The 13,855-nt window shown below is 42.2% G+C and overlaps 1 protein-coding gene across 5 annotated transcripts in view; it reads right to left on the minus strand.

Annotated features, from left to right (window-relative positions):
- Window positions 1-13,553, minus strand: part of TLR2 (toll like receptor 2) — a 15,798-nt gene extending 2,245 nt beyond the window's left edge. Inside the window, exons 1-4 of one of the 5 annotated variants that reach the window (XM_026041685.1) lie at window positions 13,488-13,543; window positions 11,082-11,227; window positions 8,463-8,539; window positions 4,895-7,577 (exon numbers count right to left, since the gene is read on the minus strand). In XM_026041685.1, the coding sequence (XP_025897470.1) occupies window positions 5,204-7,577; window positions 8,463-8,476 (2,388 nt within the window). In that variant the 5' untranslated portion in view covers window positions 8,477-8,539; window positions 11,082-11,227; window positions 13,488-13,543 and the 3' untranslated portion in view covers window positions 4,895-5,203. Of the gene's footprint in view, window positions 1-4,894; window positions 7,578-8,462; window positions 8,786-11,081; window positions 11,228-12,484; window positions 12,596-13,487 lie in introns of those variants that run through there. The other 4 variants (XM_026041684.1, XM_026041682.1, XM_026041683.1 and 1 more) reach the window with 4 other exon arrangements.
- Between the last annotated feature and the right edge of the window lie 302 nt (window positions 13,554-13,855).

Raw genomic sequence — 13,855 nt, forward strand, 5'->3', positions numbered from 1 at the left:
GACAAACTTGCTTCAAATCTTGCTCTTCAGAGAGCTTTGCCGTTAAGATGATGTAGATGGCCCACACTTGCCAGGTATGTGTCATTATTTTGCCTAAAATTTGAAACACAGTCAGAGCAAGTGTAAGATGYATAGTTAGTGTTGAATAATTTATATTTTGGATGTAATCAAAACATAACCCTTAGCTATCTTCCCTTTTGAAGATACTATGAAAACATGTTTTCATTGTAAACTACTAACTCTTAGCACTTCCTTTGTATTGCCACAGCCACCCACTCTGCTATTGGTATTTTCTCTGCTTTGCTCAGCAATTCAGGTCTGTTCAGACCCAGCAATGACAGAGACAAGGGCTCTTGGAATCTCCTAAGGATCAGCAGAAGGACTGGATCACCTTTTTCCTGCCCTGCAGTCTGTACTTCATCTTCTGAACTGACCTGATTCAATAGGATTCAAACAGTTGCATATTCTCTATCTCACTTTTCTATCCACCTCCATTCACGCTTCTCATTATTCTCAGTTGACTTGGCTTTTTGTATTACATAGCTTGCCAATATATCCAGTCCTTCCTCCCTCCCAACAGAGTTACAGTAGTTCCACTGTCTCTCTGAGGAGTTGGAAAAACATTTTTTTTTTAGCCTTGGAGGACTGTTTTCCTTTTAAAATCCTCGTTTTACACTGAATTGTAGCCCTTTCTCAATTATATACGGCTTTTTTGACAAAGATCAAAGAACACTTGTAAAGTATGAGAGAGTCTTCCCCAAACTGTCACAAGATGAGTGGGAGGTCAGTATTTCATTGAGGATGAGAAGAGTCAACCAACCTCAAAGATGCTGATGAGAAGATTCCCAAAGATCATCATGGGTTGTGTATATGGTTAGTTTGRTTAGATTGACTCTTTGAGGAGCACTTTCTGCTTCAGTTATCCCACTGAAACTCAGGGCTGATCTACTGTAGTTTGAATTCATATCTTGATTTGTTTTACAACAGCTGACCCATGCAGACAAGTTCATGTTGGCAAGTCCTGTCCTGTGTTAGTCTTAACCAGAGTTGTTTTAAATTATTCAAAAGTGGCAGAACTAGCTGTGACTAGACCCATGGGAAGAGGAAGAAAAGATGTGGATAACTTTTTGAGTCTTTCCATTCCTTCCTACTTGAAAATCTTCCAGTACTTTAACCTCGTGTACAGTTTTCTGTAATCTCTCTCCCCTTCTGCTGTAGAGCTCTGGCTCTTGATTCCTCTCTCCTGTCTTTAGATATCCACAGTTGAGATCATCATGTCATCTAAAGTCAGTGGAGGGAAACTACAACTTTAAGGGACTATTCACATCATCTAATTCAGACACTCATTTTAAGATGTAACAATTGCAAGAGAAATTGCAATACCAGCATAAAAAGGAGTACTATATCTAGATAAGCCAGCTGTTATATAAGATGTATATAATTGAGAAAGGATTACAATTCACCCAAGTCAATCCCACTCTAAAAAAATAAAATCTGTAGTCACGCTTACCTGCTGTTGAGCTGAGGGTCTTTTAAAGGCCTTCTTTGGTCATTTCAGGTTGGCTGGACAACACATAGCTACAGATCATATAACCAAAACTACTATTAAAATCAGTTTCACAAGCAATAAATTTAAGTGGAAATTTTAAAATGAAGCCCAAATTTCCATAAAAATACTTACTATTAGAAAAAGAAACAACCATGCAACCTGGCTCAACCAGGCTCATGAAAATGTATCTATAAGCAGATTATTTGCAGATGGAACATTGGCAGAATAGAAGGGAATTAGCCAGGTCCAACATTGGACGTACCAGAGGAGCCTAACTGCTCTCCACCTTACCATCTTGAAAGGACTGGACTGCAGGACAAATCCCAGTTAGATGTTACAAGGAAGCACTTMTTTATCACCACGTGCCTGAGCATCTTCCCCAGGCCTCTTCTGATGTCTGTAACGCAGCGCCCCAAGAACGTCCCATTTTTACATCAAGTTATTTTCAACCTCTCTCTTGCCAATCCTGTTCCTATCTAATAATGCAGCTTCAGACTCTGAATTACAGAGTCCTTTCAGTTCCCTGCCTACCCACACACAAATACAGCCCCCCTCCACAATATCATCATGCTGCCAAGGAATTGCTTTTCCTCACTGCATTAGGAAGAAATGAATAATGCTGGCTAGAAATTGGAATGCAGTTAATATAAAAAGGGAATTTGCACAGGTGCTGTTGTGCTTTAAGGGACTGTGATTAACTAAATTTGAAAACCGTTTCTGATTTAGGGACAAAAGAACTCTGAATGTACCTGAAGACTCGGGTATCTTTCCTGGCCCAGGCCAGGCCAGTACAGAATGTGATTTTTTTTTTTTTTTTTTAGTGTCAACAAAGAGCATCTATAAATATTCGTGGCGACAGCTAAATTAAATCATTCRTGTAGAATGCAAATTGATCCTAGATTGGGAAACTGTATCGCACTAAAAGAAGCCAGTTAAGTTTTAACAGCATTAAGCTGTTAAACAGCTTCAGCAGTGTGAAAGGTCTAAGAATCAGGTCACCTACAGACTTGGGAARGTTGTTGCTTTCCATTTAGTTGTGTATGGATTATGTATATCCTGGGTATCACCCACCAGCATTGCTTTAACAGTACACATCTGAGCCCAGTGCCTGGAGATCATCGCTTTATGATCCCTTCCCTGGGTGCATTCTCAAAATAAAAAAAAGCCCATGTTCGAGCCCAGCTTTCCCTGTGGAAGCAGTAATAACTTCAATATGCAAGTGGGACAAAGCACTTACAAGGCACACTGCAAAGAGAAAACCATACAGAAGAGGGACCACCCAACCCAATCCATCTCTTTCTCATGTTTTTTCATAAGGCAGTGTCCTTCCTCCCTCTCCCTTTCCCTGGAGGACATCAGGGTGCCCCTGTGCACGCAGGGTGCCTGCCTTTTGCTGCCTACATGCCAGCCAGCTGTGACTGCACYGCCCAGCCCCGTGGATGCCAAGGGTCTGAAGTGCTTTCCCTGGCCCACACTCCCTGAAGGAGCCAGCCCCCAGGAGCCTCAAGCATCATGCATCAAGCCCAAAGCAGAGAAGCAATTAGACCCTTCCCGCTGCCCTTTCCTCCTACTTTCCGTGGCTTTGCAGCTCCTCTTTCTCTCCTTGCATCTCCAACCTCTGTCTGCCTGCAAACTCACCTCTGTGCAGATAGGATTCGCAGGGACTGCAGCTCAAGCTCTGGTGTTAGCGTGACAGTTTTGCCCATTTCATCCTTGAACTCTCTCTCCTCAGTCGCTCCTTACTCAACTTCCTCTCTCATTACCGTTTCTTTTCTGCTTCACATTTCAACYTCAGCTACAGAAGTAGGGAAATTCCCACCTATGAGAACCAGTTAGCATAAGATCACTAAGACTATTTTAACCACGTGAACCCATAAAAGTCTGGGTCTTTGCTAAAGGCATACTCTACAAAAGGCAAGGCTGCTCCTGCCTCTGTCTCAAACTCTCTTCAAAATGACCAGCAAGATACTTTTCCCTTCTTACCTCTAGGCATCCAGCCTCCTGATTACCTTTATCAGCTGCTCAGTGTTTGCTACCAGTCAATTTACTCAGCACTTACCTGGAGTTCAGACTTGATCAGCCGTTGAGTAATTCTCACCGAGACAGTGAGTAAAAAACCCTTTTGTAGCAGACTTTGGACTAACACAAGAGATGTCCTTACAATATGAAAGTAAAACCAAGAACTGAAAGCAGAGTTTACACGCTACCCTCATCAAATTATAATATTACGTGTACACAAATATACACATATATGTGTGAATATATACAGACATTTTATTTATTTGAATATCTGAATGTACACGTGCACTCCCAGAGACACTGATACAAGCAATTTCCAAATTTTCCAAACACTCACCTGCAAACATCCCACATATCAATGCTTTAGCATATCACCACCAAATAATTACATATATAAAGTTTAACTAAAGTTCATTTACAGTCTTTTGTACATAAGCTCCAGCAGCGCAAGCAAAGTCAAGTATGGAAATACTGATTGAGAAGAACCCACAAACCTTACACCTTTTCAGAGATAGATTTCATATTTCTACACTAACCTCTCTGAGTCATGAGAAACAGAGGAAYGTAGGCTCCAGGCGCTCAGGGTAAGAGCAGCTATCCGAAGGTAAACATCCACATCTACCTATTTCTCTAGATTCCCTTTATAATTAGTGGAGAGCAGTACAGCACTTCCAGAAGATACTTTGCACTGAAGTAGGAAGATGAATTGCTCCTTATTGGAGTTTATTTACTCCGCTGATTATAAAAGGAAAGTATTTAGAGCTGCAAGAGATGCATGACTCAGTGATTAAACGTGCTGTGCAAAAACTCAGAAACAAAAAAGAAATAAGCCAGCCTGCCATTCCATCTAGCCAACTCATTAGAAAAATATGCCTTTCTGATAAAAGCAGAAAGCTACAGTTATCTCAGTGGAGCACACAGAGGAGAACGTGAGATTCTGAATGGAGAAACAACCCTTCCTAGGGAAAAACTAACCTAAAAAAAAAAAAAAATCAGTGGTTTAACAGTTTCAGACTTGACTGCTCTCATTGTGCAGTGTTCCAAAATGTTTCATGCACACAGTACTGAATAAAGCCCAACCTGTGTGATACTATGAACTCCAAAGTAACAAKACAAAATCACAGACTAAATATTTAGTACTGTCCTTTTTGTCTTGCATATCAATAGTACAATTTCATAGGGCCTATTTTCAGCAAAATCCTCTTTCTTACAGTATTTTACTTTTAATTGTCTTGCTATCTATGTTGATATGGAAAATAAAGTAAAAGAGAACTGAAAAAAAAAAGAAAATACTGAAGTAGTTTGTTTTTATTTTCCTTTATGAAAAAGAAATGTATTGTAAGGAACTATTGGGAGATATTAAAGGAGAAAGACTCAAGAAATATACTAAATTCAGCTAAGTGTATTTAGCAAAATGTCAAGTCCAGAATGCCTCACTGATTTTAAAAGATCAGCGTTTCAACAGCTTTGGACACCTTCAAGTTGATCACTTTCCTTAAAGTGAAGAATTGTTTCTACCCACAGCAAAGCCAATCCTCATGAGGCAGAAAAAGAAAACAAGCATTTCATAACACACAAAAAAATAACAAATATCCTTTGGCGGCACTGAGCYGAAATACGGCTTAAAGACTTGTTTTACGATTTCAAGGCTGCTTTCAGGTTTTTCCAAAATATTTGCTGCTGCTCTTCCTCACCAGAAGGCCACTCCAGGTAGGTTTTTGTGTTCATTATCTTGCGCAGTTTGCAGAACCTCTTGGGAATGTCTTTGCCCTGGATGGGCTCCAGGAGGATGAGAATCGCCGCGTCGTTGTTTTCATCAAAGAGGCGGAAGTGCGAGAAGTCCAGCTCGTATTTGCACCACTCGCTGCGCACAAAGTGCTCCGACAGCACAAACAGCGTCTTGTGGCTYTTCTCCATGGAGTCAATGATGTTATCCACAATCCACTTGCCGGGCACAAAGTCCCGCTTATGGAGGCACAGGCGGAAGGGCGGGCAGGCCCGCTCCAGCTCCTGCACCATGATGTTCTCCACCCACTCGGAGTCATGCTCGCTGTAGGAGACAAAAGCATCGTAGCAGACATCCTTTGGGGGGCCTTGGCGGGGCTTACGCTTCGCCCGCAGCCAGGCCCACGTCATTCGCATGTACCAGAGCACGTGGTACTTGTAGCCCACCACCACCAGCACCAGCACGAGCAGGAAYACCAGGACACAGATGAYGGACACAACGAGCGACCGGTAGCACTCCATGGGGGAGAGACGCACCGCYCCAACCTGGCGTCCTCGCACCGCCAGCGGAGAGTCACAGATGTAGCTGTCCGGCCAGCCCACCAGCATTTCACCTATCCCGGCCTCATGGTGAACGAAGGACAGGAATTCACAGGAGCAGATATAGTTATTGTCCCTGGCATCCAGCCTCTGCATTTTCTTAAAGGACTCAAATTTTTCCTTGGATAGGCTGTTGAGCATGTTTCTTCCGATGCTCATGACCACCAAGTTGGGAATAGGTGCAGCATCAGGCAAGGTCTTCAGYTGGTTTCTTGCAATGTACAGCTCCYTGAGAAAAGGCAGCTGCAGCCCAAACTCCTGCAGGTTGTTAGCGCTGACGTCCAAAACTTCAAGRGTCTGAGGAATGCAGGTTGTTAATTTAGGAATTTGCGTGCTGGAGAGGTTTAAATGCTTCAGGTTTTTTGGCCATTGACAGCTGTCTGGAATCTCTCTAAACTTATTTTGACTAATGTCAAGATTAATAAGTTTGGAGAGATGACTTAAATTTTCTGCAGTCTCTTTTAGAGATTTGAGAGAATTTTGACTTAGATTTAAAGTTTCCAATAAAGGCCAAGCACCTCCACAGGTTGTCTCAGATAAGCGATTATTTACAAGCAAATTATCATGAAAATCAAGATACAAGAGTGACAAAAAGTGCTTTGCAAGATTGCACGGCACCATGAAAACTCTAGAACCTGCAATTCTGAGTCTTTTCAGGTTMTTTACTTGTGATTCTACACCCTCAAGATCCCTAAACTGATGAAAATATGGAATTGTTATATTTGTTATTGATATTGTTTCAACAGAACTTGGACCACTGCTTATAATTTCTTGAATATTCCAAAGTCCTTCTCCATCAAGCACAGAATCTATTATCTCTAGCTCTTTCAAAGATTTTATTTTCTTGAATAGCACCATTACTCGGCTAATATATCGGTCAGTGAACTTAACATCTTTAAATGTAACTTTCTGCAACATGAAAGGAAGTGTAGAATTSTCTCTCAAATTTTTCTTTTTAATATCCAGTTTGATTTCTCTCACTTCTAACCATACAACAGAGTGCAGAAGATCCTCTATAATTATTGAGAAGACATTCACACTTTTTAGGTTGATGATCATGTGGTCTATCTGCCTAAYCCATTTCAAACTTCCTGGCTCATACCGATTCAGATTGCCACCATCAATCCACAGCTCGTTGAGAAGCGAAAGGCCCTCAAAGTTTCCCTGCTTTATCGTGGAGAACTGGTGATTGCCCACGTAGAGAGAGGTCAAGTTTCTCAGGTTAGAAAAGAGGGAACCTTCCCCCAGGTCCYGGTAGAAATTGCCTTGAATGTTGAGGTGCTGGAGGGCAAAGAGGTGCCCAAACCACACAGGGGACAAGTGAGACAAGCTGTTATTTGATAAGTCCAAGAGCTCCAGTTTTGCAAGGCAGCAAAACGAACCCTCCTCTATTGAGCCAATTTCATTGGACGACAGCAGCAGGACTCTCAGGTTCACAGCCTGCTGCAGATCACGTGCTCGGATGAGCTTTATCCTGTTRTGGGCCAGGTTTAACYCYGTGACTTTAGCTGTGAGCCCTGAAGGAATGAAATTCAACCCCCTGGAGGAACAGTTGCAAAACTGAGTGGCGTCACATGAARGACAAACTTGCTTCAAATCTTGCTCTTCAGAGAGCTTTGCCGTTAAGATGATGTAGATGGCCCACACTTGCCAGGTATGTGTGATTGCTGATGTTAATGTTTTTCTGTAGGAAACAGAAAGGAGAAGAAAGAACGTCTGCTTTTATTTTTGAACAGCGATTGAAAGCAATCGAAATCCATTGTAACTTTGCCAGGAAGTTCCGATTATAGAGTTAGTTTGTGATAATAGTCTTCATCTCCAAGTTCAACTGCTCAGTCTTGGAAATATAGGGCACTACTGATCTTTGAAGCACAGCCATACCATATTTGAACTCTCAGAAAGGATCGTTTTGACAGTCCTGTATTCTCCTACATAAATTCACCAAAACTSCAGTATCTTAGATCTTTAGCATTATTTCTTGGTAATTGTTAGCAATGCCCATTGCCTTAGCAGTGTTAGCCAACTCATTGATTATTACCAGCAGTAAGTGCCTGAAGGTAAGGACAGAGCCAAAACGTGGAAAAGGCACAACTGCTGGGCAGTCCACAGCACGTGCTCATCATCTTTTCACTTCAGAAGCGGTGTGGACTTCCTAGCCTGCCAAGAGGTTTCTAGGTCGCCCACAAAAGAGGGCTTTCAAAAGGCCGAGCATGTTCCTGGCACACTCTCTTACCTTTTACATAAGTAATCTACCTTCTTTACTGAAAGGCAGAACAAGCTGATATCCAGCCAAACAAGGCTAACACCCTTTTCTGTAAATCAACCCTTGATTGKAGTATTAGATTTTACTGTCACCTTATAAACAGTATATGTAATTAAAGCAATACTGATTTTAATCTACAGAAGGGCTATGTTTCCTGCTATTGGTGCCAAAGAACATTCCACCATTGGCTGCACCAGAAAATAAGTCACTTATTAAAGTTCACAAGCTGCTGCGTACAGCTTCAGTATTGCAGATGAACAGCATTCCCAAATCCTGAATACGTAGAAAGTAAATATATTTGCTTACCTTGTGTACTCCATATTGTACTTCTGTCTAATTCTGTACAGGTCATGTACTCGAGGATCCAAGTAGTCACTTCATACCTGCAGTTACAATAAAAGCTGGAAACTCTTTGGCAGGTCTAATGCAATGACAGCCCTGAAGTAAGAAAATATTTTGGCTGTGCTCCTCAGGCAAAACTTTATGTTGACAGTTTCCTAATTTGTAAACTATTCAGATGTCCAACAAATAGTAGTGGTTTGCAGAGCTTTTTCTTTAATAGTCGCAGTCCTAACAAAATCATCACCTGAAGTCTGCATGCAACTTGTGAAATGCACCATTCACCACACCACACTTCAAAGGCAGATTTCAACCACTTCTATTCCTGCTGTTAAATGAAGACAAAAAGATAAGCACAGTTCATTCCTGAATTCTCTTCTTGCAAGCTGAAATTCAAGTGCAGCTCTGTGCCCTTTGACAGTCAGGTCCCATCAGTGAAACGGCTGATGCAACCATTTTGTGCAAGTCACTCTTTCATAACCACTTCCTGAAGCATTAAGTGCAGAAATAGTTTTTAGATGGAACTGCATTTTGCTCYCTGTACCTCCACTTTTAAATTTAAATGGGAGGTGTTTACTGTACTGAGTGACAGAACATCTCTTCTGTTATGTAGGTCCTACAAATTATTAATAATATACACAAACACTGCAGTCAAATTATTTCCTCATAAAGAACACCAAAGAAATACTTTCCACCATTTCATTTCCAAGAACACTGTAGTCCTAAGCTATCAACAAATGAATGCATACAAAATGAAACAATATTCTGTCAGGGGAAAGAAAGTTTTGAAAGAAAGAAAGTATTTCTTTGTAAACATGTAAGGCATTTTTGAAATGGGAGGATTGATGATATTTGTTTTAGCCTGACTGAATGGAAACACACTTCAGACCAAAGGGCTGTCTCCCTACATACAAGAAAGGGTAAAAATTCTTCTTACTAGTTCTGAAAAGGAAACCTGTTCCATTCAAACATGAAACCTTTCTACTGCAGCTTTTTTTATTTTATTTTTTGTCATGTCACTGTGTAGTGTCGTAGCCTGCTACATGCTTGCACTGAAAGGTATCTCCCTGAAAATATGTACTCAGGAACCAGCTCTTGCACCTGCCCCACATCCTTATCTGTTTGCCAAGGATGACAAAGCCCAGACTGAAGCCTGAGTGTGTCTCATAACAATCTTTCATCCTGCTAGAAAATTGCTAATTAGACAATTAACAYTGCACATTACTTGTTTAGAATTAACATTGCATATTAGGCTAAAATCTCAAGATTTTCAAAAAAAAACCAAAAAAGAACAAACTGAAAGGATGAGATACCCTTGAGTTTTCCATTAGTAACTTAAGAAATACAATAACTGTAACAACATTTTTTTAAGTAGTTTGCCTGTTCAAATGGCGAGGCACTTGAACACAGCTGTGGAACATATCAGAGAAGGGAAGTGTTTTTTTTTAGTGAAGGAACACCATCAAGTTCCCAAAACCTGACTCTTCCCTCTAGTCATCACTTGAGTGAAATAATTCTTGTTTTTTTTTTTTTTTTTTTTTTTTAGAGAAAATATTTTTAGATTTCAAAACATTTAAAAACGTTTTAATTCTGACTTTGATGCAACTAACTTTAGCAAGGAGTTGCAGTTTTGATGACAAAAACAAATATGTGTGAGTCATACAAATATGATAGTTAAATTTGCAAAGACATTTGAAGAAGGCAACATATGAGGCCATAAAATGGTAGAAAATATATATATATATATATTTTTTTTTAGAAGTACTGCTTCCTCTTAACATTTGGTCTTAGCTCATTCTCATTACACTTATAAATCAGGCCTTGGGGAGTGATTAATTCAAGGCCCAGTCAAGGGCTTTATAAACTGCCAAACTCAGCTGGATGTGTGACCATGCTCACATGATGCCCAGTTCCTGAAAACAAACAGTGACACCCTAATCCAGCTGTGGCTACTCCTGATYACAGGAGTCTGAAATCCAAGGGAATCAAGATGGACTTTTTCCATAGATGTCCAACTGCTTAGGACCAGTTAGGCTGTTAGGGGATTTTGCTTTCTCTCCTTCTTCATGGCACCAACAGGRCAACAAGACTAATTAGTCTCACAGCTAACTCATCTGAGATGTGGCTGGTGTCTAGATGAAACCTGGTGCATCAGTCTCTGACTCGACTTAGGAGATACAACTGCAGAAGGCAGTGGTGGGACCTGGAGCCATGTCTCTGGTCCTGCCCGTGGCAGGGACCATAGGCAAACAGACGGATTGCTTCAGACCTGGCCCAGGCAGGTCTTCTCTCTTACATGGTACCCACTGACCAACTACATTTCCTCAACTTCACATCAGTCTTGAACCTTGGCTGAGAAAGACTTCATGGTCATACACRGGCAACTGCAGTGCAACAGAGGCTTTTCATTTCTCTAAGAGATAGAGAAATGGAATCACCTTGACCTTCTTTTCCCACGTCACAATCCACACATGAACCAGCAAGCTGCTTAAAAAGCCAAGAAATCCATACGATTGCACCACTTGTTTCTATCAGCAGGGAACAGATTGTAAGATCTCTCTTTTCATCGCAAGCCAATTTACCAACCTTTATTAGGTTATCTGGAGTCAGAAAGGTCCGAGAATGCTGAAGGAGACCAGAAACATTCTCCACAGCTGCTCTAAACACAGAGCCTGAGTACCAGCCAGTTGCCTCCCTCATCATCCGCTTCCAAGATGAGCTGCAACACTGGGCTGAAAGCAACATAGCAACTGAAGTATGAGCAAACTTGCTTTTAAGGTGGGAATACAGTTTGTCTGCTATTTATACCCCAGGGTGTCCTCACAGTCAGTGTAGAAGCGAGTGTCTTCTTTCTCCTCCTCCCTTTCCTGGTTGAAGTTATGACTGTGCTTCCTCTTTTACAGTGCTTTCCAAAGGCACATACTTTCACCAGCACCAGTACGTTATGTTTTCCCAACAGCTGGTCAGAGAGCCACAACCAGCTTCTCTGGAAACCACCAGTGTTTCGAGCACAAGGGGCACAAAATCCCCTTGGCAGGAGGGATTTATCRCAGCCTAGGCCTAAGGCAGAGCTGTGGTGATCACTTCTGAAGCTCTCTCGTTTTAAATTTTACTGTTGACCCGATAGCAGAAAAAGAAAGACACGGTTCTGTCAGCTGGCTATTCCCTAACTTCACGCCATGTCTCTCTCCCAGGAGTGCAGTCAGGGCATCCTGGCACTGCTGCTTCTAGCAAAGGGACAGACCACTGCCACAACTGCCCTTCACACTGAACTGCTTCTCCTGGACAGGGCAACTACCAGTGATTTGCAGGGAAGGGAGCTATTGGATGGAAGCACCGGAATAGACCTGAAAATATAAATACATTTATGTTTTTATGCAGGACAGAACTCCACAGAAACATACTTATCAAAAGTATCATCAAAGGTTATCGAAACCGCTAAGCTCGTGTTAATACTAGTCCTCAGTCAGCAGGATCACTAGGTTTATTTCACCCTTCCATCCTCACCGTCTCCTCCTCCTGCAGTTGTGTTGTATCCCTCTGGGAACTTGGCTCCCATCCATCAGAGTCCAGTAGCTAAAGCTCTGCATTCCTCTCTCTCACAAAGGCAGAAACTTATTTCTCCCCACCCTGCAGTACACCTGGGCACGTCAGACTTTTTAAAGCACTTCTTCCTCACAATCCCATCTTAGGGGCAGACGATCCTGCAGGGAGTCCCTTCCCTTCTTCTCTTTTCTCCTGTATTTCAGCATCTACATTCAGAACTGTTGTCATTCCCCTTTCTCATTTAGGAGATGCAGAAAGCATGAGGAAACAGTGCAGAAAGAGCCTATCAGGTTGCAAGCATCACTCTCCCACCAAACTATGTCTCAAAGAAAAGGTATAAGTGACAGAATAGGGAAGAAAGTCCACGAATCCATTGGACAGCCTGCAGGACCAGCAGAAATCCCTTCCCRATCTTTGCAAGCAGTGCAAACCTTGATACTTACTCCTGGTAGCTAGGACGTATCAGCATATCAGTTTGGCTGCAGCTACGCCAGCTGGACTGAGCCTGTGGCACCCTTCTTTTTACCCCCTCAGACACGGCTGGCRAGGAAAAGAGTTCAAAACAAAGTTTGCAGTCTTTGGAGCAGGAGCTATAATACTTGTGTAATTGAAAGCAGAGGGCTTGGCATCATTTCATGATTCTGGAAGCAAAGCCTCGGCATGCACCCAGAGTGCCTATGCTTCTAGCTGGCTTGCAGTGCTTCGGGTATTTGACTTCAGCAACAAGAAGAGGAACATTAYAATGAAAAATAAACAACTTTAATTCCATTGTGTTCCATATTCTGGACTCGAATCTCATGGTTAGATTTGCAGATTGAAAGTTTAAATGCAGAGGAACAGATTCCACGTATTTTTCTTTCAGGATATCCTGGTTTTGTTGTTGCAGCAGAGCACGATAACAGCAGAGCGCCTGGGCTTCAGCAGCCAGCCCCTGGACTGCCTCTGCCAAGGAACTCTTTTTTCCCCTCATATTTTTTGGAAAACATTCCATCAGAATAACATGAAGCTGGTTTGCTGCCTTAAAACTGAAGAAGCTAATAGGGAAACCTGCAGGCTAAACTACCAACGCTTCTTCTAATAACATGGAAAGTTCCATGTTCTTTCTTGCATCACTGTGATTCACTAGGAGAAAACCCCACAGTTTTCCCAAAACAGAACTGTTGATTTGTTAAATCCCAAGGAAAATGCATCAACAGAGAACAAGCATTCCATGTACAGGGCAAAATGAAACAACTCAGTTCCCTTCTTGATAATTTAGTAAATGAGATGAAAATAATCTCTTTCTGACAGCAGTGTTGGTCGGGATTTTTGAATAACAGACAGGTACAGAATGTTAAGCACTATAGGAAGTTTTGGGACCTACTATGAAGAGTGCTGTGACAAGCWAATGAACCCCCATCACCCACATCACGAATATGTGCTACCCCGAGCTCCGAGACAGCTCACCTGGAGCAGGTTACTCCAAACATGGCCAGTGGTTAGGCAGATCCTGGTGGTGCTGGACTCCAGCCCCTGCACCCGCRGGTCCCTCAGCGGCACAAACACCGAACACACAGCAGCATCAAAGGCAGCCGCCTCCAAGCGTGCCTGCCGCGGGAGTTCCTGGCATGCTGCAGGGAATAAGGTAAATAGAAAAGTTGTATCACCAACTAATGAAATTCCCTTGGTGTGTGGGGGGGGAGAGGGCTGTCTGGAAATACATCTGGTCAACTATGACTTCCTTTGAATGCTACACAGGACTTCCTGCATCCCTTTGAAAGGCTTCCAGCTCCCAGAAAACATGCAGGGATGGGAGCTGCAAAGGGAGGCAGGTG

Source organism: Nothoprocta perdicaria, unplaced genomic scaffold (assembly GCF_003342845.1).
Source record: "Nothoprocta perdicaria isolate Ctin4 unplaced genomic scaffold, notPer1 scaffold_29, whole genome shotgun sequence".
In the NCBI taxonomy this organism is placed as follows: Eukaryota; Metazoa; Chordata; class Aves; order Tinamiformes; family Tinamidae; genus Nothoprocta; species Nothoprocta perdicaria.